Source organism: Poecile atricapillus, chromosome Z, assembly GCF_030490865.1.
Source record: "Poecile atricapillus isolate bPoeAtr1 chromosome Z, bPoeAtr1.hap1, whole genome shotgun sequence".
Lineage (NCBI taxonomy): Eukaryota > Metazoa > Chordata > Aves > Passeriformes > Paridae > Poecile > Poecile atricapillus.
Genome location: NC_081289.1, coordinates 74780388 through 74805760, shown reverse-complemented (window position 1 = coordinate 74805760; position 25373 = coordinate 74780388). Strand labels below are relative to the sequence as shown.

Sequence of the window (25373 nt, the reverse complement as noted above, 5' to 3'; positions counted from 1 at the left end):
AACTTTAAAATATCCATATATGGAATGTTAACCCCAGTAAAGTTGGGCTTTGGAGATATTACTTTGAGGGAGAAGATCAAGTCTTGTATGTACAGAGTCACTTACTGGGTGAGCAAAAGCTCAGTTATCCATCACATTTCCTGATTTTTTACAACTGTAACTTCATGTCACAACTGAGTCCTTTGTCCTTTGTCAGTTGGTATTTGGATTGCCAGTGTATAAAGTCATCATGTAGAAATAATTCTGACGCTTGGAAGCAAGACAGGCCAGAGAAGGCAATGAATAATACAGAGAATATAAATCTTCAGTTCCTTTGGAGTTGTTTGATAGAGCTTAAAGAATAACTAGCAAAAAAAGATAAAAGACTGTATCTGTGCACAGTATGTCGGGCCAATTTTGATATCAAAGAACGTTAGTGATGCAAAGATGGGCCTTTGTTTAGAGGGGAGGGGAGGTGACATTTGCTTTACTAGATTTGAGATATTTAACTGAGAGCATAGAGGGAAAGTAAAGTTTGGCTACAGGACGTGCACTCCAGTTAGGTAACGTGGGATGTATTTCAATACTTCAAATGTTCAGAGTTCAGTGTCATTCTTCCTGCCGTGGAGAACAGAGGTGCTTTAGGGGTACAAAGTTATATGGGATGCCAGAGTGAGACAGGCATCTGGTGACCTGTTCTTTGTCCATGGGAAGCCCCTCTTCCTGCCCCGTCTGCTCTCCTGACTTGCCGCCTATCCTCGGTGTTCGCTCAGCTGGGAAGCAGCAGGGTGAAGGAAGGTATGTTTGCCATGTCAGGCTGAAGGCAGAGAGAGCTGGCAGCAAGCCCGGAATTGCTCCATACAAGGAGATGGGCTAGGAGCATGAGGTCATCACAGGGAGGAGTTTTTTTGCAGTGTGTGGGAAGTAGGTCTAGGAAAAGAGATTTATTTTATTTTTTTTTTTTTTTTTTTGCTGGCGGGGAGAAGAAGCAAGGGAGTAAGAGACGAGAAGAACGCCTAAATGCATTCCAGTAGGAAGTAAACCACATATACACTCCTATTCTAAGATAAAACTGTCCCCTTAGTCATGGCCTAATTATATTGTTGAGTGTATTTGCCCTGTGAAAATTAATTTCAAAAACTTAGTGGAGAGTTTATTCTACAGTAGAGATAGTCTTGGAATTGTTGAGTATTCAGTGTTTTATTAGGGAGATAAAGGATTTAAAATTCAGTGCATGAAAATATGCAGCAAGTTTTTGCTGTTCAACATTTGTGTCAGGTAAATGTAGCATGTCTTTGCAAAAGTTTATTTTGGAAACTTTTTCACAGTAGTGAATCAGTGAAATTCATTGCTTTGTTTCCAGGGTTTGAGACAAGATAGTTACCTGTTATTTTAAGAGCTGTGTGTACAGTCTCACAGTACATAGGAAGTTTCGGTGAGGATTCTTAAAAACCAGCAAGAGTCCTCCTAAAATGGCTTGTATTTTTGTGTTTGGGATTGTAAATTTTTTTTCTTGTAGGATGGCTTCATTGGATGGAAGGCTTTGATTGCTGTCAGCTTGTAGCATGAAATTGTATTTGTGACCATTACTGTAATTATTTTCTATTTTCTCCTTCAAGTTTAAAAGCAGAGTTCAGTTCAGTGTAAGGAGTCTGCAATAACTGGGAATTTTTTAACTCCTGTGTGTTTCCCTGATGATAATAAAAATAAATTCCCAATAATTTAGGGCTTAATGCTGTTTTCAGTCTGAGTGAGTGAGCTACCTCATGATAGCATTCTACTTTGGATTTCAAATTGCTGTTTGCTCTATAGTAACCAGCTTCCCTTGTATTGCTGCCTTCTACACCTGAGAGAAAACGCCAGGTGCTTTAACCACATACAGACTTTCTTCATATCTGGGTTTCTTACTAACCTGCCTGCAATACTCAGTTGTGTGTCATAGCAGTTTGTAGAGACACCTTTCTATACTCATAACTTTACTGCAGTTGAGTGGCTGATTTCTGTGGCCATGTAAGGGTTTGACAGAATTACTGACCTCTGGAGCATAGAACTTGGCGCTTTAGAATCTTATTTATGTTGTGGGCTTGTACCTTGAGCAAAAAAGTGTATTTTGTTAGGATTTCTGATATGGCTGCTTTTATTTTCTGCTGAGGGGACAGTTGCTACTTGGACCAAATAATTCCTTCAAGTTGTTGACAGGGTGAAAGATAAAATTGATAGGGTGAATGTGAAGTAACAGCATTAATCGCATACTGTGAGAGCTTTCTGTGATGTAGCTCTCTATTAAGACAAACACATGAAAGTGTCAGCTGTTCCTCAACAGAACAGAAGAAATAGACCAATCATGTGTATACTGTTAATCTGTCCTTTAGGTATGCTGTACAATATGGCCGGCAAAATACTGTAGTCCACTTGCAATCCTCTCAGTATGAGCTAGTAAGAAAATACTTAATGAATAAGTACTTTTCATGTTAGTTAGCATGTTAGTGCTTCTCATGTATTTGGCATTTTTCTATATGGCATTCAAATCTTGATCTCAAGACAGGTAGCTGTCTTGCAATTGTCATTACTTGATCTTAAGTCTCACAACTTATTTTTTCACAGTGTGATTCTATAAGTGATTTATTTCAACAAGAGGAGCTGAGACACTAAGAAATTAAGCTTAAGTGTAAAACTTAATTATCATAATTAAGAACTAATAAAAAATCAGTTATCTTGTAAATAGTGGCAACCTGTGAAAAGTCTGTGAATTGTTACATATTACATAAGCACTCTTTGCCAACAGAAGAAGTTAAATCCAGAGCAGTGTTCAAGTGCATTAATCATGAGCCATTTGTTCCCTGAAATTGCCTGTTTAGTAAATGGGAGACACACAATTATAGCAATGAGCCTGATAAGAGTCATGAAGATGAGCCCCTCTGACTGAGTGCTGAATCATACTCAGAGCACTCCATCCTCTCTAATAAATGAGTTGGGCATTTCTGGAGAAGAGCACCATGAAAGTAATTACACGGTCACAGTGCATATTCCAAAGAGGGTGGAATTTGGTTTTGCGTCCTCATTTTGTGAGTCTCTTAATTTCGTACTTGGTATGTCAGCCTTGCTGCTTTTTGCCAGTTCTGTTTGTGCTTAACTTTTTGCTTTAGAAAATTTGGAAAATCCCAATCCATACATTGGCAGATATTGTAGCTTGCATTGTCTGTCATCACAATTGTAATGCTTGCCATTTGAATTGCAAGTGGCAGTTATAAGTTGTTTTCTCTCTTAATAGAGAGCTGGAAAGGACATAGATTTAATAATTTTTTAATAAGACAGGAATTATTTATTGGATATTTGGTGCTTTAATTCTTGGACAAATAACCTGTTAATAATGGCTCAGCTGGTGGAGGTTGTTAGCTGCTACACTCGTAAATCACAAGATTCACCTTTGGTAAGCCTATAAAAAAGTAGGAGTAACATCATAGGATAAATCTTGATTTTGAATACATAAAGTTTATCTGCTGTTACATTGTATAAATTTGTTAAAATATTATCACTGTAGTCTATTGCTATTGTGTCTGCTCAAGTACAGCTTTTTAGAATTATGCTAAAACTTCCTTTCTGTGTTTCGTGTGTCTTTCAGATAGCATCTGACTTCCTAGTTGTGGACTCTGCTTTGAAATGTTCATGAATGTAAAGTAATAAGCCACAGCATTTATTTAAGTTTCAGGAAGTACAGGTAAAGGGTACAGCCAGGCAGAATGTCATAACAGACCTTCCTAGCTCCCTTTATCAGTAGGGGTTAGCGGTGTGGGTGTGGTCAGTCTGCTTTTGGGGGGACAGCAGGGGGACCTGCTGTATCCAAAGCTCTGATTAAGCAAATGGTTGTCAACATTTTGCCATTACAATAGCATGGCTTGTGTCCCTTCACAGAATTTTTCTCGGTAAATTGGGATTTCAGATTGAGAGATGCAGTAAAATTCCCTTCAGCTGTCTCTGAGTACAGTAAAGCAAGAATTCTGAGGGAGGTAAATAATCCTTGTCTACAGTACAACATTATTGTCATCTCTAATTTGTTTCTGAGTTATGAATGTTATGAAGAATATTGTACTTTTACATGAAACATTGGCTACCTGGTATAATTTCTAGAAAGAATAGTTTTGAGAGGCAGAATGAAAGACTGGATAAGGAGTAATAATCTATTGCAGTAAAGATCAGATAGGCTGAATTTTGTATATGCAAATAAATTTCCGTGTGAAGAGTCCAGGCGTGCACATGCACTTCAGAACCATTTGTCCAGACAACTGGAAGATTAAACCTCTGTCATTCTTACCTGTTTGTAATAGCATATATTAATTAAAGCTAATGCATTTTCAAATGAGAGTAATATCCTTCAGAAGGAGTGTTCTTTATAACTAGGATGGCTGATGACATCCAAACAAAACTGACTGGAACTAAGAAAAGAATAGGTAGATTTCATCATATATTTTGATATGTATTTGTAGAATGTATGTATTAAAATTTGTTACTCACAGCCTGTAAGAGGGTACAAATGCATAGTTCAGTCATCTGCATTTCTGCTGAGAGTAACTGTATCCCATTTAACACAGAGAATTGTCATGGTATCTCTTAGGACATGGAGCATGGGAGGGAGCTGTCATTTAGATCAGGAACAGCAAACAAAGGCTTGAGGCAGCACCTTTCACTGAACCACACAATATGTTATATTTCCAGCAGTGCAACAGCCTGGAATATGAGCAGTTGGGAAGACACAGAACTCTCTCATGGACCTGTGGTGCTCATGGCCAGTATTTTCTATACAAAATACTGTGTAATCAAACTACATTAAATTTGGTACAATGATGCCAAGGAAATAAGTGACCTTGAAGACTGAATGAACAGTGTGTTTACTAAGTAGAGGTTTTAATGAACCAGAAGGATGCAATTAGTTTAATGAAGGAGGAAAGAAGAAACATCCTGATTGCTCTTTCAGTTTCTTTTCAAAGAGCAATAAATACTTGGAAATAGATTATGTTTCTCCTGAGGAGACCATTACCATCATATATTACGTATATAGTTTTGTTATCTAATTGTTTTTTCTGAGGTGAAACATTCTGGCTGATATTGGGCCATAGGAAGAAATTAAATGCCTCTAGACTTTTTAAAGTATTTCACGTCCTGTGGATTTATCTTTTTCAATGGCTGTTCTGAAATCCTGAGAGCTAAGACAGTGCTACTGGGAGAAGTTTCTAGTAATATTCTGGATTTCTAAGTTGAAATGTGCTATGGCAGCAGCCAGATGAATTTTGGGACCTGAAATTTTCAGGAGGAGTCTTAGGTGTAGCTTTGTGATGATGAGACCCCCCTAGTAGGAGAATTCTTCAATGCTTTTCTGTTGAAGAAATGTTTACATAGGCACCCTTGGGACTGATGGTTTGCATGTGGGTCTTACATGTGTGTTAATTCTGACTTGCCATGTACTCATCTCAAGACAGATGGATATCAAGATGTGAACTGCTACTTTCAGAGGTTTGGGGTATTTTTCCAAATAAGGAAGGCTGCTTCCTACCTTCAGACTAAAGAACTTGGTATCTAATTGAAATCTAAATATATGAGAGAAATCAGCAAATAATTAAGTTAATTAATTAAGTTAATTAAGGGGCTTGGAATAGCTCTTTAGTCAAGATACTTACTACAGGTACTTTTTTATTTCAGTGTTGGCTGTTTCTAGGAGTTGTTTCTACCTTCACTAGTCATCTAAGACAAGAAATGTCTTGAAAATGCAATAGTTTCATTTTTTTTAGCTGCTCTTTCTGTTCAAAAGTTTCTTTAATACGCTATATAGTACATTAAGTGAGCTTGAGTCACTGATACATTTTTTATTCTGTTTTCAATTTGTGGCCAATTTTTGGACATTTTAACATTATGTATTTTTTTGTACTTCTGGAACTGTCCTTCTCTTTAACTGGTAGAATTGGTTAACAGGCCTGGAGGTCCACAGTACCTGCCTTGTGGTAGTCACTTTTAGCAGCCTTATCCTGTTCAATCTATTTTTCTTTTAGGATCTAGTGTGATCATGTTGCAGCACTGCAGAATTGAGAGTTTAGTGAAAATTTGTCAGTCAGGAACTCTCTATTGAGGCGATGCCTTTTCTTGCCTTTCTTTGAGTCCTGGAGCTGAATTTAGGGGAAGTGTAATTCTTGGAAAAAGAAAGGAAAGTTGTGGTTTTTTTTCTTGTGAACACATGAAAGGTAGTGAGAAACTAGGTGAGTTTACCTTTGGAAGCAAAAGAAGGGTATATGGCTCTTTTTGTCACTTTTAGACAGAGTTAACAAGACTGCAGAAGAGTCTTGAAGTATTAGTGACAGGATGTGACTTGTGTCAACTAGACCAGCTCGTTTCTTCCTAATCTGTATCTTCCTTCACCTTCTTACTTTTCTTCCTGGTAGGATTCAGTCTTGCTATTTGGCTGTGACTGTGAGGTAGAAACTTCTACAGGGTGGAAACAAAACTGGTTGAGTAACAGCATGTAAAAAGCACTTACTGCATGGCTCACTACCAAATGTCAGCTCTACCCTTTTCCCATTCTTTCAGAGAAGGCCTGAGATGATAACGAACATGCTGAGAAAGTTACCAGGCCATGGGAAGTAGCAAACAGCTAAAGGTGTGGTGGAGAATAGGATTACTGTATAGAATAATCTGGGAAGATATGAGATGTCATCTAGAACAAAGCAGGGGTCAGTGAGTATGAAACCTCACTGGCTGTCTGTAAGCTGGACAGAATGGATGTGTGGTGGGGAAGATGAAGTTCTGTGAAAAAAGAACGTGAATTTTTGGATAACGAATAAATAAGGATATATTATCAAGTTGTTAGGAAGAGGGTAAGCACTTGGACAAGGAGCTTGAAAGTAACTTTAACTAATATCTCTGCTCTTGTCAGAGTTGGTTGGTCCTGCAGTACCCCACTGTTTCAGCTTCTGACTGCTTATGTCAGATGGAGAGTAATTGCAGGGTGTTTAGAGGATAGCAGTGGTTTAGAAAATGGTTTAAAATGAAAGACTGAAAAAATTAGAATTGTGTCTTGTGATTCTAGGCAGGGAATCTGGGAGTTGTGTTTTTGAGCTTTTATCTGTTTTGCTTTTTTTTTTTTTCCAGACTGCTGATAAGTGTAAATCATATTATTTGATGGAGCCACGGCTTCTTAGTTGCATTTATTTTTAATAACATCACAGCTGCAGGAGCTGCTAAGGAAAAATGTGGTCTTCCTACAGGTGCAGGGATGGGAGTATGAGAGTGTACTCTTTGAGGATGTTTGTACATGACCAAGTAAAATCCATGTAGTTCAGTACTTGGTACTGTCAAATAATAAGAGGCTGTTGGCACAAATATAGAGTAATAGTTCCTGTTCTGCTTCTGCGGTTTAGACATCTTGAGATGGAACTTGTGCTGTTCTACGAATCTGTTTTTTAAATTAATTTTTATAATAACTTTGTACTTCTTTGTTTCATGATCTCAGAAATATTTTTAGGCACTGAATTATCACATTTAATTATTTACTGGGCAAAGAAGGACATAAGAGCAACTTTTAAAAAATGTCGTTTGATGTTCTCAAGTTCTAATGGAAAACACTTCAGGCATCTGACATACCATATCACTGTGTGCTATAGTGATTTTTTCTTTTGGTATACTTTGATCTTATACCTCTCATTCTTGCCTGCTTTGTGAGCTAAAAATTCTCTTTTCTCTATATGTAACCTGCTTCATGCTATGATCAGTATAAACTAATCACTTAAAATTTATAATCAGTATAAATCTTTTCTGGTGCTTTATGTTTTTCATGAGCTAGAAGAACTTGAACATACAGGAATGCCACTAATGTATCAGCAGCATAAGAATATGTTATGTTTTCCCTCCTTTCGTTAAAAAGTAGTTTAATATTTTGTATGGTTTCTAACCTGACTGCTCGAAAGCACTGAACAAATGTTTTTAAAAGAGTGTGTTCAGAGACTACTACAACTTTTTCTGGTCCTGTTATTAAATGACTCCTACTGGTGTATTATTTTGCATTTATTGACATGTGACTTAATCTGCTGTTTTCTGTGCTTGCTGCTCATTGTTCTGAGGTTCTGTGAGTTTTGTAATGATCTGTTGGTTTTGATTCATCATGATAATTTTGTATGAAGCACAGATGCTTCTGTAGTGATGTATAAGCAGGTGACCATTCTGAAGAGTAGCCCAAGTCCTGGCACACATTATGGTGAGGCTTCTGAGCTCTTTCCCCTGTCAAACTTTGTCTCTTAAGTCTTACCCTGCATGGTCTCTAGTAGCTTCCTATCATAGATACCAGCAGAAATTTCCCACTTCCAATACATTTTCACACAGGATCCTTGAAGCCTTTACAGAACTCTTCAAGTTGATTTTGCTCTACAAAAGCTGCATTGGTTCTTTTTTCCTCATTTGAATTGTTCTAGTCTACAGATTCTTAGGCATGGTTTTAACCATCTTGTGCAGTATCAGGGTCAGACTTTGTTGTGCTTCTTCTGATTGCCTTGTTACATCTGAAAAAAATTTGATTCCACTCTTGATTCTTCTTTGCTTGGCTCACCTTAAGCCTAAGTTTTTCCACAATTAATACATTAGAAATTTGATAGCTGATGCTTCAATGCTTTGGCTCAATAGCATCTGACTCTGGTGAATTTTTACTATTAATTTGATATTTTTATTTCTTCTATGATGCCTCATTTTTAGAAAATGCCTTATATATCCTAAATCTAAAGAAGATCTCATTTGGGTATTGGCATTAACTGCCTTGGTAGTAATTTCAGAAAACAACAGATCATCTGGGTTTTCTGTTCTTCTGTCTTGATCTTCTTATAAATTTGTCTTTTATATCTTCATTAGAAAGTGGATTATTGCGTTGAGGTAGGAAGATGTTTGTAACTATCAGGTTCTCCTATGTTTGAGCTCAGAAATATCAGTGGGAATTTAGTTTTTTTAGACATTTTATTGCCCTCTGACATCTGGCTGTGCAATTCACTGGAAAGCTTTTATTATGCTTCCACATACTAACTAGTGTATGCCTATCAATTAGACCTGTATTGGACTTGCATTACTAATTTTAAGTTCTACTAATGACCTGGATGGAGATGAAAAAAACGCACATTGGTAAAAAGTCAGTAGTAACTGGAATTCTAAAAAAAAGTTGGGTTTGCATTTAATTTCCATACTGACAAACAAAATCCTGCATTCTAAAATATGTGATAGGGTAGTTCTTTAGACAGGAAAGTAAGTGTATTAGTTGTTTTTGTTCAGGGAGCAGAAGATAGAACTTTTTTGTGTTGAAGTGGCTCCAATCTGTTGTTTTGTTTGATAAATGGATTTTTTTTAAGGGCTTCATTTTTACCTCATGCAATTCTTAACACCTGATTGAAACATGAATGTGCCCAGGTGCTCATAGTGATGTTTATTCCACTTTCAGGAGTCCCATTTGAATGGGGATAAGGAATTGTGTTTCTGTCCAGTGACAGTCTGGTGTTTCCACCTGGTTTGCATTTGTGTTAGAAAGACTAGAGCCAAATTTACTCTAATGTTTTGCTCCTGCTTGTACTTTTTTGCTAGTGGAGACCTTCCTTTGGGCTTTGCAACTTTGGAACAAATTATTTTATATCTGTTTTTTAAAAATGTGGTAAATTTTGTAATGGTGGTAATCTCCTGCATTGTTTTTTTTCTCCTTTAGTATCTGTTTGCATAGCTGCTGTTCTTTTCAGTGCCTGAATCTTCACATCACTTAGTCTTTTCTATTTTTGGTCACAGAGAATAGAAGTTTTGTATTTATATTAGGCAGTTCTTTGTTTCTCGAATGTCACTAAGTAACCAGAGAGGAATACTAAATAATGCCTGCTTGAATGTGAACTAATATTGTCCCTTCATAAGATTTTATAAATGTGTCTGTGGTCAGTGCTTTGTTTTAAATAACAGAGATTTTGAAAATAGTTTTGCTTTCTTCACCCCTGCACACTGTGTCTTTCTTTCAGTTTTGCTTCATGTGTTTTTTCCTATGAGGGCATGCTAAACTGTTACGGAATGTCTCATCTGAAGTCTGACATTCTAGCATGGGATTGTGAGTGAATGCTTATCATGGGTCCACATGTAGAGATTATACAGTGTACCTTGCACTTGTAAGCTGTGTGCAAAGCTTGTTCCTTACCATTTCTTAAATTCAATATATGTTCTTTTCTTAATATAAACTGCCAAAACCCTTCTGTGTCAGTTTGCTTCACCTAAATTGCAGAGTTACAACTTTGGTCCTGCTAGTCATCCTGACTTTTTGACCTCTTACTTTTCTAGGTATTAGGGGTAGTTAGAGCCAAATAGGAATTTATGTGTCTTGAGTGGTTCCTTTCTCTTGTTGCCATTTCTTTTCTTCCACTTTTATGAAAATGCCACTACTAACTTGGTCTTTCATGTAATATACTTTGTCCTTTCATGCTTTCATTTTCCTTGCTAATGGGTTTCTATTTTCATTTTACCAAGGGTAAGGTTCAGAAATAAATAAAATTGTCTAACTTTTCAGCTACAATACACTTGTCATAGAAAGTTCCAAGAACTTAAAAAAAATCTTCTCTTACATGTGTAGAGGCAAAATTATGTCTTCACTCAACATTATGTGAAATGATAGCATACTACTACTGGCAGTCATTTGAGAAATCCACTCTTTTAGTTGAACTATCTCTTTTTTAAAAAAAAGGCAGCTGGCTTCTGGTAATAACCTGAAAATACAGGGCAACTTAACCCAAGTTTGAGTTTTGCAATGTATTTGAAAATGCTGAGATAGTAAAAAGAAGTTTGTTATGTTTTTCTTTTGCAGAATCCCCAGAAAAGAAAAAAAAAGGTATATTTCAGTAGGTGAAAATCAGAGGAAGTAGCTGCTGACATAGGAAAACTGTATAAAACACATTTCTGAAGGAAAACTTTTAAGGTATGTGAGCTTTTGCTTTGCAGAAAAGCCTTCCTGAAAATTGGCTGCCTGCTTTCCTTTGAGTGGACAAGTATTTCAAATCAGCTTTGAAATAATCAGACTTACTTGTATTACCACTTAAGGTCCTTATTGTTGGCAAAAGCTTTGCAAAAGGATTGGTTTTATTAGTTGTGTTGTATACCTCATATCTATGCATACAAAGATAATGTTATGAATATGTGATTCGTGATTAGTGTATTAGTGTATTACAAATGGTAGGTAATGCATGTGTTTTGTGTTTCGTGGTCTTGTGTGTTCCAGGAATAGATCCTACTCTAATAGAAATTTCAACTGTTTGACTGTCTAGTTTTTGTTTAAGGTGTGGATGGATGCTAAGAATGATTTATTTCATTATTTCAATGGAATATAACTACTATAAGCCTTACATTGAGAAATTGAGAAGGACTGTCTAACAAATGGATAATCTATTGTAAAAACGCTTATAGTTTGGTACAGAAGCCTTGATTTTGAGGATTTGTCTCCTGAATCCAAATCCTCCTTCTTTTCTGATTTTGACATATTTTTAATGTTTGTAGAAAGAGTTTCCAAAATGAAAGACTTCCTGTATTCTCTATGATTTGGAGCCCATGCAGATTTAGCAATCTAAATTCATAGATAGTATATGAAGAGTGAGAGAATCCAGATCTGTGATGTACTTTCCTATTCCAAATTTAATTGTGGGCCAGGTATGTTTTCCAAAACTTATACTACAAGGTAGTTTAGAGCTTATATTGATTACTTGCAAGTACTTAAAATTTTGCTGTTAAACTGCAAGCTAAAAGCTTATTGCTATTTGTGGTTTTCTAGTTGCCTACCTTGTCACTGGTACTGTGAAACCACAAGTTCCAGTTGATGCATGTAGATCCATGAGTCACAACCTTGGATATAATTGATAGCAACATGTAGAAGGCACCAGTTTTACCCGGGATTTACTCTGAGACGTATTTTACTCCTAAGGTTAACAAATACTTTTTGACATATTTACATGTACAGTAATTGTTTTAGCCATCTGTATCTATGTCTATATCAATCTTATATTTCAAAATTTAAAAAAATAGTTGAAACTAATTTGTCTTATTTGGTGGTACTGGTATTTTATTGCTTTTACAAAACGTTCTGTTTGAATTCTGTTTGAAACTTCACTGGCATGTCAAATTATGCAAGCTTTGTTCACATGTGGAAAAAGAGATTAAACCCCATGGGCATCTACCAGAAGCAGAAGAAATCTCTTCACAGTAAGAGTAAAGCAATTCCTGAAGGGTTTTTTTTTTATGTATAAATTTAGCATATCATGTTTGTTGTTATCACTTCTCCATGCAGCTTGTTTTAAAATATTATGGCATCTCTGGTTTTTCCATTAAGATAAAATACTCTCCCATATTTATTTTTTTTCCCCCCAGAATAGCTCTCACACTGTATTTTCGTCTTTTGAACATTAGAGAAGAAGGTATGTTTGTATCTCAAACACGCCATATCTTGTACCAGTTCCACATTAAATCCTTTCTGGGTTCAGATTTTGCTGTTTTTGCTGATTTTTCAATTTTGCCAGTAGTCTGTGATTGCAAAATATCTCTGTGAATCTTTGTCTTATCAGTGTGAGTATTTTAATGTTATATGGTAAAGCAAAAAAGTATGGGAATATTAGTATTCCATAATCCAGTAACTGTGCACGTGGGGAAACTCAAGGAGGATCACACCATGAATAGTGGTCTAGCTATACCAGATAAACATCTGGTGCCATGGTTGGAGACCCAGGGCTAATCTAAGTGCATCACTGTGCCCAGGTGGTGGCTGTAGGTCCCTTGTCACTGAAATACTCCATTGTATTGGTCTGACCCTTGTGGGACAGTTGTCATCTCATCTGTGCTATGATATCAAATACTGGTCAAATACTATGAAATATTGGTGCTAGATACTGCTTTTTGAATACTGGCATTTCAAAATATGCTTGTGTTTTTTAAGAGTATTTGAAAATCAAATTGTGTGTTTGTGTGTTTGGTAAATCTTATAGTTCTGACTTCAAATTAATGAGTGTGTGATCAGTACTGTTTTCAGTTGTTTAAAAGTATTAAAAACCATTAAAAGTCAGAAGTAGTTTTAAGTGACAGAATTGGTTTTTATCTTATCAAAATTTTAGTTTAGTGGTTTGGGTCTCAAATACTTCACCGCTTCTTTGTCTCCACAATAAAGCACTTGAATTTGGCTGGATTGAACATTTTATTAATTTGCATGGAAGTCACATGGCAGCTGGCTTACTCATTTGGGAATCGTTAGTTCTGAGCCTTTATTCTTGTTAGTTCTAGCAAATCAGAATTTTAGCACTTCTTCTTTATCACTGCTTCTGTTGCAGTGAAAGGAATGATTTAAAATGAAGACATGAGTCCAGTGTGTGTACAATTTTTGCCTATGTATCCAGGCATATAATAGTGGAATTGGAAAAAATCTGATTACTGCTTTATGAAGAGCAACTTAGCAGGCTGGAGTGAGATATTGCTGGGTCTTCTGTTCTATTGATTTTTTTTGTAATCCTGTGGCTGCTATGTAAGTCACTAGAAGCAGACTGAAATATCACATGCTGAGAATATTTCCTCCTTCCCTTGCCATACTCCTTCCCAGTACAAAATAGAGGCTAGGGTAAAAGCAGGGAAGCCATTACTTATAACACAAGGCCAAATTTCACTGTGAGATTCAGTTCCCATTGCTTTTAAATCTGGATGTAAGAAAACAAGGACGCTATCTTTTCTCACAGGTATTGTGCTAGGAGAGTTAGGTAATGTGCTAAAATGGGTAGGAGAAAAATGAAAAGTCATAAAAGTGGATCTAGATCTAAAGGGCATTGAAAATGCATGAGTGCAGCTTTAGTCATATTAATAAATGTGGGCTTTAAGAGTTTTTTCTTTGGTTCAAGTTACTAAAATGTTTGTAGTTCTGCAAGAGTGTTCCTGAACTTGAACTGTGGAGGTATTTTCATTAATGCTGCTAATAATGGCATAGTTCATAAATACAGCCAACACAAACTATTTACTGTTGTTGTGTATGACTGAATTCCTAGCCATCAGGACCAGGATATACAGCTTCAAATTAAAGGGCTTATGAAAGTTCACAGGTTTAAGGTTGTTCATACAACCTTTACTTGTTTTTCTGTATTGTATAGATACATAGTAATGTGACACTGTTCTAGTTTTATTTATTGGATCTTTGTTTTCTTATGTAACATGGTTTGTGTTCTAAGAACAAACACATAGTACATGAGGCTTATTTCAGAGGCTGCTTGAGGTTTTTATTTGCAAAATCTTCAGAAATTTTGTGCAGTAACTGAAGTCAATAACGTATTTATTTTTTCTGAATACCTAACATGCTAAAAATGCTCTGAAAAGTGTGAAAAGTCTGTCTTTAAGCCGTGTACATACTGGTATGAGCTGCCACAGTGTTGACATTAGTTTATGTGTCTTAGTTCTTTATGTAAAATAAGAATATTAGTCCTACTTCCTTCAAAGGAATGCTAGGAAGATAAATTTGTTAATGTTTGTAGAACACTGCTAATGTAAGTGGTAGTATGTAAAACCTGTGAAGAAATTGGTATTTCTGTGTTAAAAAAGAGCCAAGACTTTGCTGTAGTGCAGGAATTAGTGAATAGGCAGTGTACAGGCTATGGCTGCACTGTAGTCCAGAGATAAGGGTTGCAGTTCATGTGACTTTTTCTTACCTAGTTGACACTGATTAGTATAGAAACAGGTGGTTGGTGTGTACACAGAAAAGAGGGTTCAGCCCACATTACAAAACCTGTGCAAGGGTGTGTAGGAATTACTTTGTGTGGTTTCAGCTCTTCCACATGTAGCCATTATCAGCATCAGATACAGGTATTTCAGAGCTAACTCTAGCAATGTGTCTTTGACCTTTGGTTCTGCTACAGGATTTCATAAGGCAGCATATCATATCTGTGTATCAATCTTATTTTATATCAATTTGGTACAATAAGACTGGACTGTCCTGAGGTAAAATGGTGTGAACTATGGAACTCTGACCCCAGCGACCAGTGTATAGTTGGATGGGAAACTGGCTTTGGGATATTTTCTGGGTTTTGGGACATTGAATCTGCAGGTTTAATGGCCTGTTAACACAGGGTTTAGGAGCAAACTAGCTTCTAAATAGTTACCCATTTCTCACAGATGCAGTGCCTGAGAGCTGGTGTTTTATTTGGATTTTTCTGTGCCCTTAGAACAGTAAACATGAGAAACAAATGTTTCAGGTCACCAGGAGTAGAAAAGTGCAATTGGCAGCTTGTCTGGAGATAGTGTTACCTGTACTTATTTGGTTAAATATGTAGTCTTCAGGGTCTTTAGTGTTCGTCTTAGATGCTATTATGTTTTCTTTTATACTGTGATAGAAGTTAGGGAGGGGACGTTTTTGCAGAAATGGAAACTGGAGAGTGGTTCTGAGGCTGAAATCTTTTCCAGTCAGAGTTTGGTGGTCAAAACAGTGCTCTGAGCCTCCTTTCAGTTTATATGTGGTTAATCTTATGATTAGGTTATTTCAGGATTTAGACATCAATAGTTGCTCTTTGTCTCACCAGAAGTTTTTCTACTGATAATTGTTTCATCAGTTGTCTCGTCATTGTTCCCCTTTCAGATGTGGTGAAGAGCCTGTATTTTCCACTGTCTGCTGTATAGTGCCTTAAAAAATGGGGTTTGGAGGTGATCTGAAGTATTCTCATGATGCTTTATTAAAACTGCAAGACTGGGAACTACGGCTGCTGGAAACAGTGAAGAAATTTATGGTAATGAGAGTAAAAAGTGATAAAGAATATGCATCCACTTTACAGAATCTTTGTAACCAAGTAGATAAGGAGAGTGCTTGTCAATTGGATTATATCAGCAATGTATCCAAGGTAAGTCTGAAGTATTTTGAATTTGGAATATCCTTGGGTTCTGGGTTTATTTTTGTTTGTTTTTGGTTTGAGTTGGATTGCTATCCATTAAGTTTCTTGAGTGTTAATGTTGCCAAAGTATTTAAAAGGGATTATTTTTGTTTCTCAGTGAAATAAGCAGATGTTGAGCTCTAGTCTTGGTTTAAAAATTTAATTAATGGAATGAGAATCAATTGATTTTTGAAATTCAGTATTTTACTTAAATATGTTGTGGCTGCTACTTTGTTTACTGCTTTGAAAATCAAGTATGCTATAGCAAGCTTTTCTTTTAAGATAGGAACTATTGTTTGTTATATAGAATTTGTGACAGAAATAGAAAAATACCAGGAAACGAGGGCAAAGCCTAGCATTCCAGCTGTTACTCATACAGTAGCATGTGTTGTAAAAACAAAACATTAATTCAGGATGTTTCTCATAATTGTGAGGTTATTTTGTATTCTTTTTAAAATAATTGCGTTGATTTTTTAAAAAGGTAAGGCTGTCTGTTCTCCAATTACTGGTTTTCAGATTTAGAGCAAATTCAAGTAAATGTAATGATGAAGCAAACTTACTTTATTTATCACTTGTTTGAAAGCTTTATTCTGGACCTGGATTCTCTACTGACAAGAGAAGACTATCCTGTTTTGATGGCTTATTCAGTTCTTGGCCCTTGTTCTGTAGCAGTGGTTAAACAGCGCCTTCAGTCTGGCATGAATCCTCATTTTCTGTCTGCAGGAAAGCACCCTTTCTGGGTCGGGTTAAATTTTAGACAAAGCGGTTTTTATGTGGTGGGCTTAAGGGTGGCTGCTTGGGCAGTGGCTGTGGCATAGCATTAGGAATAGGGCTGCTCCTTGTGCAGCAGGATGGATGTATACAGAGTTGAAGTGGCAGTGTGTGACCTTAAAGCTGTGCTGCTATAGTTGCGCTGCTTCAGCACCATGCAGTGTTTGTATATAACATGTTTTGTTGTTGCTTCCCTCCCCCACAATAATTCTCCCCTTGTAAATTGAATTACTGCCCTTTTTTTCATTGGCACAGAGTATTTAGCATTATGAGATACACATAACCATTAAACTTCATATAGGTATCTCAGTCTAGGACAGTTTGTGTTACTAACATGAGCACTTTTTGTGAGCACATAAATTAAAAAATCTGGAGATCTGACTTAAGCCACATTCTTTTTGGCTTGAAGAGAGGCATGCATGTCATATTTTAAATTTTGTTTTGAGCAGAGGCACTCAAGTTGTCCTTCAGCATCATTTTCATTCCCTTTTTTTTTTCTCTTAAGGAGGTGTAATTTTTCACTAAGTTTCATCTCTGATTTCTACATTTTTATATAACAGCAAAAATATTCATATAGTCTGGCAGATCTTTTGTTTCAGCTTGCCTTAAAATTTCACTGACACCTTAGATTTTGAAGTTATGTAGTGACACATTATCTTACTGGTTGTGGCAGTTAAAAAGCCCGAATTATTGATTAATTTACTAATCTTATTCTAATTTATTTTACTCCCTTGTGGTGATTTTTTCTCTCTTCCTGGCATTTTACAGAACCAAAGAATTATACAAATATTATGGGTCATGAGTCTAGTTTCTTACATCTTCTAAGATGTAAAATACCTATGTTTGGTATTGTGGTATTGGCATTTTGTGGCATTCAGACCCAATAGCAGGCTGTTTAATTTTTCATGGGTTTTGTTTGTTTGATTTTGTTGTTGTGGTTATTTTGTTTTGTTCTCTAAGTGTACAGTAGGAGTGAGTACTTAGAGAGAAATGGTGTTTGGAAAAATCTGTCTTCTGTTTTTTTCATGTGGAGACAACAAACTGGAACAACTGGTAATGCTAGAAAATACATGTTTTTAAGACTGTTCTGTTGTGTGTGTATATGTCTGAAAAACAGTGTTAAACCAAACAATAATGTATCTTACTGCAGTTGTTGGATTGTGATAATTTTTTTGTGGAAGGAAATGCTTTACCTTTTCTGCTGTTCCCACCCAGCTCTTTTGTTCCATATAAATCTCTGTTATTGAGGCATTTTTACTTTACCTTCTCCTAATTTAAAATAATAAAATACAATCATACAAAGCACAGAAATCCTGCTTTACTGCCATTTCCCTGTGGAAACATCGCTTTTATCCTTTCCTGATGGAAAGAGTGATATGAGGAACAGGGAACTATGCAAATGATTTATTTAATAGAAAGGGAAGTAATTGCTATGTTTCTGGCTTATTTAAGCTCATTTGGGGAATTATAAACTAAGCATTTCCTTATAATTCCTGTACTGTTGAAAAATACTTTTGGTGTGATTTTTCAGGATTAAAACAGTAGTTGTATCATCATTAATGAATCAACCTTATGGGAAATGGATGACTCTGAGAGCACTTTTATGAACTCTTCCATAACCACAAAGCAAACAAAACTCTTCTGCCCACTCTTCTCATGCAGGTGTTCAATCCTGTTTTATCCTATGCAGCTTTGCATGCTGAAATAGTCTCCAGCCATAGCAGGGAAGCTTTGAGCCTTGACGTTTTATAACACTGCACTTTAAGCAATCTAGATAACTCTGTGCCAGTCTGTGGGATATTTACAATCTGGAGGAAATGTTAAAGGTAGTCCACTATACTGGGGAGTCAACTGTCTTTTGTTTTGTTCTCTAGAATCCAGTTTCTGTTGCAACATTGTCATATAGAGATAGAAATATTAGGTATCTATGTTTGTATACAGGATATAAAGCTAACAAATTAATTTTCTAAAGTTCTTATCTCAGTCTGATTACTGTTTTAGTAAGAGTAAGATAAATGCCAATAAAATTTGTATGATAGCTGCCTTCAAAACCTTGTAATTCTGTGGCATGCAGACACTGAAATCCTAGCTATAGCACAGCCTTCACTGTCAGAGAGTTATCTTTAAGGGATACAATATGTGACAGCAATCTTGAGGGTAACCAAGGCTTTTATTTGAACTGAAGTTTAATTTCACATTTGTGTCTGTGATATCTGTAGATGTGTATCTGTATTCAAAGACACACACATCACATTAAGCTGTCCTGAAAACTGACAGATGTCCAAGGAAAGCCATTAAAGCAAGGGTACAGAAGGATGGAGGGTTACAGTGACAGATGAGTGTTGTGTCTGTTTGTGCTTTGGTACTGGTGGCCTGACTGATGCTGCTGTGTGAAGCAGCTGATGTCGTAGTGTCCTCTTTAACCACCACCCTTCAAATGCATATTACTGTCAGGTATTCAGACAAAGGTAGAAGTCAGCTTGGGCAGAGCAACTGTGGGGGGGAACTGGAGGACAAAAGATACAGGAACTTGGTTCTTAGGGGTGTTGGGGATATATTTAAAAAAAAAATAAGGCTGCAATGCATTCTTTGGTGTTCAGAAATCCTGGACAATGCTGAAGGGTGAACATTCAGTGTTGTATTTTTGTCTCTTTTGCTTTTTTATGATTTTATGAGTAAGATTGAGGCATGATTTTGCTGTTTCAGGAAGATCTCAAATGCATTTGGGTAAGCTTAAAATTAGTTCTTTTGCTGAATTTTTTTAAGCAATGATTCTTCTTCCAATTCTTATTCATTGTTTGGTTATTTGTAAGCTGAAATAAATAAGTGCTTTTTGTACTGACTTTTTTACAGTCTTGGTTGCTCGTGGTACAACAGACAGAACAGCTGAGCAAAATAATGAAGACACATGCAGAGGATCTTAATTCTGGGCCCTTGCATAGGCTTACAATGATGATCAAAGATAAGCAGCAAGTTAAGAAGAGTTTTGTAGGTGTTCATCAACAAATTGAAGCAGAGATGTACAAGGTATTTTATTCCTATGTGCTTGATAAATTGATTATAATTCTCTATGCTTAAAAATATTAACTTAAGAGTAGATTTTTTTTTGGTTTTGTTCATGGTAAAAGTGTAGTGGGTGATATGTAGAATGCTTAGTTTAAATCTTAATAATTTTCTACAGGTTTTCTTTCCTTCTAGCTGACAAGGCAAAGATGGAGAAGTTTCTCCCACATGAATTTATGTGGACAGATAGCACTGGAAATACTCTTCTAGTAGAGGATAATTCTTGTGTGACACTTCTCTATTCTGTCTCTTTTCCTGTTTTAATTCCACTCTAGACATTCATGGGACCAGGGCACTGTAAACTTTTGTTAATGAGTGCACTTCACAGTCCAGACTCTTTTGGATGGGGACAGAGTTCTAGTCCCTATTTTAAAATATAAAGCAGGTGTAAACCAAACATTAAGACTGCAGGTGAAACTCTTCAGAGTGTTTTCCATACCATATCTGTTGTCTTGCTTGTGTTCAAAGTGCTATGTCTTGTCAGTAAAGTTGACAGAAATCAGTTTCATTCAGATGATCTGGGGCAATTTAGCTACAGATATCAAAAATCAGAGTGGTCGTCTGAAAGGTCTGCTGAGGGAAGGAGAAGCACTGTTTCCTCTTTCTTCCAACAGAGAATTTGGTATTTGAAGTAGAATAATTAAAATGTAACAGCTGAGTAAAGCAGTAACACTGTCACAGATTGATGAGTAAAAGATTCTTGGGCCAGTTACAAGAAGAACTTAGAGCTATTTTGTGTTTAAACTATTTTAAGTTAAATATGTTGACTCTTACAAGATTGCTTCCATAATATGCTAGAATCTTGCAGTCTTCGCCAAGCAGGGACTAGGGAGACATATTTTTTGATGCATGGTCAGTAGGCTGTCATTATCTGATAAAATTTCAAGCCAACTTATCACTTGCTGCTACTTATGAATCGGTGTCTCAAAAAAGTCAGAACGGAAGAAGAGGAGAAACTGGTAGCATGTGTTAGAAATAATAGAAGTTATAAAGAATTTCAGAAAAAGATAAGAAAGAGAGGCTGAAATGAGTAAGACTGCTGGAAGCTCAGGTATACTTTGCAAAGAGACTATGCAATGTTTTGTTTTCTGTTATTAGGCCAAACTCTGCTAAAACCTCTAATAAAAATGTCTTATTTTATAAGACTTTTCCAAAAAACTGTAATGCATACTGAGCACTCGCCAAATGATTATTATAAACCATATTGACTTTATTTAATTATGGGCTGCATAGCCATGAAAGTATTTTGTATCCTGCTGATTAGGCTTGCATTGTTCTTTGGTTTCAGGTTTTTTGGGTTTGTTTTCCTTTTTTCCCCTTCCTGATTTTGCAAAGAGGTATTTGACTAGTGTTCTTCTATTGTTAGCTGATGTTCAAGGTTTTGTGTACCTGGAGCACTTTCAGAGTGTTTCCCCAAAATTCAAAATACTTCTCATGTTCTGTGGTCTTATTTCTGCTTTTGTTACGCATAGAGGTAAAGTGTCGATTATATCCTATTTGCATCCTATAGTATGCAAATAACATCAGTGGACATCAGTGTCTGTGCAGCTCTTGCTTTTAGGATAAGCTGGCATAAAAATGTGTCTAGGTGAAATGCATGTCATCTTTTCTTATTCTAGACATCTCTACAGTGAAGAATATTACGGGGAAGATTTTTAAGGACTGTAAATAATATGGCTTTTACACAAATGTAATAGGACTTGTATCTTGTAGATTTATTCCAGTTTCCATTAAGATGTTATTCAACAACTTAAAATTATTCAATTTTCTTTCTTCATTAAATTTGAGGGGAAGAAAGTAGAGTACTATGCTAATTAGGTGGGTAAGACCTTTTGAAATTAAAACTGAGTTGAAAGTAATCCTTTCCCATCTTAGTTCCTTAAGTGTTCTATGGGAACAGACATGGTCTTGGTGTTGGTTTTATCTGTTGGAAAAATGCAACCTAATTACCATAATGCAATTATTATAAAGGTTTCATAATGCTAGTTCCCTATTTTATTTTTCAGTTTTCTATAAAAGAAACTGTTTGTGTTATTTAGGTCTTAGTTGTAATCACTACTTCTTAATTTCATCTTTTTCTCATTTGTCGTAATGTCATTATAATTCGAATTTGTCGTAAAGTTATTTCTCCCCTATTGCCTCTATTGGTGTATAAACGGCAGTTGTGTATAATTTACAGAGGGTAGAAATGAGATGAGTATATGTGATTGGTGGGGAACGAAGGTTCTGCCTTCAAATTAAATTTTGCACAGTTGGCCCAAAACCAGAAGTTGTAGACAGCGCTTTGTTGGATCTTTAAGGAATTTAATTAAGTTTTCAGATGTTCTGGGAGGTGCAAGTAGTGTTATCTGGGCCTTGCCTCATGAAAAAAAGGGAAAATTGTGATCTTCAGCCTTCTTCCTGCCAGCTGCAAGAGGAACAGTTTTTCAGTAGAATGAACTTCTTTTTCTGCACATTCACTGAGAGAAGTATTTCTGTTAAAATTAGTTAATAATTTCTCTTCCATGATTTTCCAATGGAAGTTTATTTTTCTGTTGGATTTTTTTTTTTTCTTTTCTTTGGTCAGAATTTTTTGTTTTTCTTTACAATATATGCTAGCTTTTTTTTAGTATTCTGATGGCTGGTTTGTTACTGGCTTTCTTTCGCGAATTAATGATTTGGGATTATTTCTGAACAGTGCGCTAGTTTTTGTCATACACTGAATGAATGCTGGGGGTAGAAGAGAAAACTTAATTTTGTGACCAAAAATGTTATGTTCAGTGCTCTGTTTCATGGTAGAGGATTTTATTTGATTTGTTGGTTCTCTGGTTGGGTTTTTGTTTGGGTTTTTTTTGGTCGTTGGTTTGGTTTTCCTTTTTAAGGGTTTAAATATTACAATTGATAGATTATTTAATGCCAAGTTGCTGTTCCTTAGTCATCTGTATGAAGAATAATGTCTAAAAATTCTGCTTTTTTTTAGGTTCTAAAGGAATTCCTTCCTATGCATAGGAAATTTTAAGCCAGTATGATTTGTTAAGCATCTTTTTGATGTTTTTTTTGCACTGTAATTGAAATGGAATATTGTTGATGATCAGCTGGATTTTCTAAATATATTTTTAATTACATTGATGTGAATGGGGATTTGTGTCTTAGGCATCTTATTTAATTCCATGCATTTTTGATTTTGCACCATGTAATTTGTAACATGTAATTTGCACTGTGTAATTGCACCATGTAATATCCTATTAAGATTTTCTCAAGCCAGTGGAAAGCGTAGCATCCTTAATTTGGATAATAAATTCTGTTAATTCTGTTTTACTAATACTATATTTTTTAAATGTGTTGAGAATAAGTATTTTTAAAGCTTTTTAAATTTCTCTTTTCTTAAAGGTCACAAAGACAGAACTAGAGAAACTTAAATCTAGCTACAGGCAACTAATAAAAGAAGTAAATTCTGCCAAAGAAAAGTATAAAGAAGCTGTAGCTAAAGGTATGATTGACTTGATTTTGTGTATTTGTTATTGCCTTTTTCAAACTTGATAAAACTCTTGCAATGAAACAAGGTAATTTTGTTGATTTTTTTTTTGAGCTACTTAATTACAACATAAAAGCTTATTTAGTGTCTTTAGTAAGCCAGGCTGATTGTCATCATGTATGCTGGGTATAATCTTTTAAAAATTCATAAAATGTAAATGGTGATTATTTTAAGTTCTTGTATTATTCCTTCAGTGGATGTTTTTGAAATCTAAAATTGCTCAGGTGGACTCTGTTCTCAGCTGCATTGTAGCTGCAGCCTCCTTGCCTGTGAATTACTATTGTTGCTACAGTGGCGTCAGCATCAGTTCTTGTCAGCGTAGCACATCAAACCTTTGTCAACCTCATCTAAAAGAAGAAAATAAGTCATTTGCCCACCGAGATTTTTTTTTTAGGGAATGATGTGTTCAATCCACATGGATTTGAATTCCTTTTGAATTGTGCTTGAATGATGAGATAAAAGAGAGCCTTTGTTTTATTATGTATTGAAATATCTTGTTCATACATATCTTTCTAAGTTTTTTTTTTTCTTCCTTTAGTGAAAATAGACTGAATGGCAGTATGTAAGTGTAATTCCAAGATCCATCTTTAAGGTTTTGTATGACTGTCTAAATGACAGTATTCTTGGTTCTGTTGTAGTATCATAATAGTAGATTTCAGTGAGGAGAGATTGTTTCTTTCCAGATTTGTCTCAAATGTGGACAGAACCCCGGTGGATAAGAAGTTATGCTTAGCACTGTTGAACTTTTACTGATCTTTTTCTTTTACGGAACTTCATAAACGCTTAAAAATGAAAATGCATACTTTGATGTTAATTTCACCCAGTTCCGTGTAACTTAACTTGATTACTTGGTTTATTCTCAAGTAACTACTTAACATTGAAATATGTAATATGTATCATGGAAAATATAATAGGATGTTCAGGTCTTAATATGTTATTTTTAGGCTGGTTTATCCTCTCTTCCTGTTACCAATCTGCTCATTCTCTATTCCTGAAGCATCAAACTTTCCCATTGGAATAAAGAAGTGTTTTGGCTGTCAGCAGCTGTGATGTTTTGATATGGTTTTGATTAACTGAATTAATGTTTCTTCAGACAGACAGCAAACATAAATTGTTTTTAAGACACTTTTGTCCTGTGGTTTGATCTTCTCCTTCAGGCTTTTTTCTAATGTTTGCCTTACTATAATTCATACCTAATTTCATTTCTGCTAAAATCTTACTGTAAGTCTGTTTTGACAAACATTGATACCCATAAAATGTTTTTCTCCCAAAAGTTGCAGAATTGCTTCTCTCCTGCTGCATCCCAGGCCCTGTTCCTGTTTACAAATGCTTGTACAGTTGATGAGCTGGTACAGTTTATCAGCTGCAGGTCAGCTGAGCTGCTTGATATTTTTTTAAGTCTTGGTATTTCTGAGCTTTATTTTTTTCTGGACCAGTTGTCAAACTGGTTCACTGGTGAAGTGGAAATTTAGGGAAGTCTTAAAATTACAATGCTTCATTATTCCAGGGTATTCTTTATTCAGTAAGCTAAGCTTATTCAGATTATGTGCTATTAAGGTGTATTACTTTTGTTAATGTACAAACTGGTTCAGTTTTTCAGGATTTCAAGAATTATTGAAAAAAGAGAAGAAACACTGCTTACCAGAACAGTGAGAGGACATAACCAAGTATTGAAAATAAGCTGAAGGCCATTTTGTTAAACAAAAAAATGAAAATCTTTTGACACCAGCTCTTGCAAGTAATGTGTTAAAATAGCCCATCCAGCTTCATTTATGTAAAATATTGTTTTAAACAGAGTCTGCTCCTCTGGCAGTCAAGTCTGTAAGACAGTGACTGGCCTTGCCTCTCTGGAGCCAAAAGGGACAACTTCTCCTTCGGACATACAATTTTAACATTTTCCTAGGGGTTACATGTAAATTTGTGCGGCACCTGCTGGTGCCCAGGAAAGAAATGAAAATCACACGAAGTAGTGTCTGACAAATGTCTCTCTTTTGCACGAGTAGTGATTTTGAAATGTAGTGACTTTTTCTGCTTTGTTTTGGAATAGCAAAGCCACTTTCTGATGAGAGAGTAGGTTTGTTAGAGCTGCTAGTGAAAGAGGTACAACTGGTTCTTCAGCTTGTGAAGAGAAT

At 35.8% G+C, this 25373-nt stretch overlaps 1 protein-coding gene across 4 annotated transcripts in view; it reads left to right on the top strand.

Moving 5' to 3' along the window:
• The window catches only part of FER (FER tyrosine kinase), a 151599-nt gene that overhangs the window by 1486 nt on the left and 124740 nt on the right, over window positions 1–25373 (top strand). For 3 of the 4 annotated variants that reach the window (XM_058826024.1, XM_058826022.1, XM_058826025.1), the window contains exons 2-5: window positions 10826–10936; window positions 15605–15863; window positions 19518–19691; window positions 23097–23196. In XM_058826024.1, coding sequence (XP_058682007.1) covers window positions 15657–15863; window positions 19518–19691; window positions 23097–23196 — 481 coding nt within the window. In that variant the 5' untranslated portion in view covers window positions 10826–10936; window positions 15605–15656. Of the gene's footprint in view, window positions 1–10825; window positions 10937–12375; window positions 12423–15604; window positions 15864–19517; window positions 19692–23096; window positions 23197–25373 lie in introns of all 4 variants that reach the window. The other variant, XM_058826023.1, reaches the window with a different exon arrangement.